Source organism: Austrofundulus limnaeus, unplaced genomic scaffold (genome assembly GCF_001266775.1).
Source record: "Austrofundulus limnaeus strain Quisiro unplaced genomic scaffold, Austrofundulus_limnaeus-1.0 Scaffold701, whole genome shotgun sequence".
NCBI lineage: Eukaryota > Metazoa > Chordata > Actinopteri > Cyprinodontiformes > Rivulidae > Austrofundulus > Austrofundulus limnaeus.
In genome coordinates, this window is record NW_013953103.1 from 87,241 (window position 1) to 89,314 (window position 2,074).

General features: G+C 43.2%; 1 protein-coding gene across 1 annotated transcript in view; it reads left to right on the plus strand.

The window, feature by feature from the left end:
- Nucleotides 1–2,074, plus strand: part of kalrna (kalirin RhoGEF kinase a) — a gene marked incomplete at its 5' end in the record, with an annotated part of 224,213 nt that overhangs the window by 67,733 nt on the left and 154,406 nt on the right. Inside the window, 5 exon segments of the mRNA XM_014027944.1 lie at nt 735–827; nt 945–1,056; nt 1,133–1,323; nt 1,396–1,497; nt 1,574–1,722. Coding sequence (XP_013883398.1) covers nt 735–827; nt 945–1,056; nt 1,133–1,323; nt 1,396–1,497; nt 1,574–1,722 — 647 coding nt within the window.

Sequence of the window (2,074 nt, forward strand, 5' to 3'; positions counted from 1 at the left end):
ACGTTTTTAGACCAAATATTACAGATTTGAACAAATACGCACAAAAACATCAAAATTAGCACAGAAACAGTACTATATAACATTTTAGACATATTCTAGACAGTTTATCAGCTAAAAAAAGTTAATTTTGAGGTAAGTTACTCTTTAAGTCAGCATCAACCATAAACTAAATAATATTTCTGTATTTATTTCAGATTTAGTCAGTTATACACTTAGTTCTCATCAGTGTTTAAAAGAGGACGTGTTAAAACACTGTTTAGTCAAAGTTAAACATGAAATGTCAAAGTTTATCACAAGTGGCCCTTCGAGGACCACCATAACACTCATGTGGGCCTCGGTGAAAATGAGTTTGACACTCCTGTACTATGGGATTATGTATCCTAAGTTTTCTTTTGTGACCTGTCTACAGACAGGAAGAAGATGGATGGATGGATGGATGGATGGATGGATGGATGGATGGATGGATGGATGGATGGATGGATGGATGGATGGCTGGATGGGTTGTTCACCTTATGGGCAGCAGATGGAGCAGTTTAATCAGAACTGAACTGGACATTTCTGTATTTTAACATTAAATTTTATCCAGACCTTGTTGAGTCATTTAGTATTGCACATATATTTGACATGTTTTATGAAAGGAGAAACAGATACGGTATATATCTTTCTTTATGATTACACCAAAGACATTTTAAAGAATGACTTTTGTATAATAGTTCTTCTGTTTGCATGAACAGGACATTCAGCAGAGGCGTGGTCTGGTGAACTCCATCAACTCCTGCCTCATCAAACCAGTCCAGAGGATCACAAAGTACCAACTACTGCTGAAGGTAGGTGCAGAACCAACAACAGCCTGAATACAATCACCACTAACTTTACAATTCTGTTCATACAGACAAAAGAGAGCAACAGAACTATTTACATATGAACCCGTTTTGCTTCTGCAGGAGTTGCTGTCTTGTTGCGAGGAGGGTAAAGGGGAGATCAAAGATGGTTTGGAGGTAATGCTCAGTGTTCCTAAGAGAGCGAACGATGCCATGCACCTGGCCATGCTGGAGGGTAAGGTCAGGCCCATGTTGCTGCTGACGTCTCGTGTTGGTTGGACCTGAACTCTCAGTCCTTGTCTCTACCTCAGGCTTTGAGGAGAACCTGGAGGTGCAGGGAGAGCTGATTCTGCAGGACAGTTTCCAGGTGTGGGACCCACGCTCGCTCATCCGGAAGGGGCGGGACCGCCACCTCTTCCTGTTTGAGTTCTCGTTGGTGTTCAGTAAGGAAATCAAAGATTCAGCTGGAAGAACCAAGTATCAATACAAGAACAAGCTACTGGTGAGAGACTTGTGTTGTCATGTGTGAACAGCATGGAACTGGTTTTAATGTGACGCTCTGTTTCTCCTGCAGACATCAGAGTTGGGGGTGACCGAGCACATTGAGGGCGACCCATACAAATTTGCTCTTTGGTCGGGAAGAACGCCCTCCTCTGATAATAAAACAGTGTTAAAAGTAAGGGAAACAAAAATGATAGCCAATAAATAAACGTATCAACCGTCGTGTAACATGAGAACCGTGCCTCCTTCAGGCCTCCAGTATGGAAGCCAAACAGGAGTGGATCAAGAACATCAGGGAGGTGATCCAGGAGAGGATGACTCAGCTGAAGGGGGTGCTGAAGGAGCCTCTTCCTCTGCCAAAAACACCAGCACTGACCAAACCCAAGAATCACACAAAGAGGTAAAGCAGCATCATAAACTGTATCTATAACCAGAGTGGCACATAAGTGGTGCGCAGGTGCACATGCGTGGTCGAAAAAGAAAAAGCGCACCAGATGGAACGTCATAAAGCTCCCTTGCGTACCTAAGATTGTACCTGACTGTCTGTCARAACAACAGCTAGCAGGGCTCTATCTAGAGAGCGACCAGTTTGGTCGCAAACGCGACCTGATTTCTTAAAAATATTTAAATAAAAAAGAATCCAGCGGCACTGGTGTGACTGGATCATTTTTCGGTGCGCCACAGTGGGACCCTGACATAAGGATTAAACGGACACTGCCTTCAACAAATCAGACGAAGTCCAGAGCTGTTTT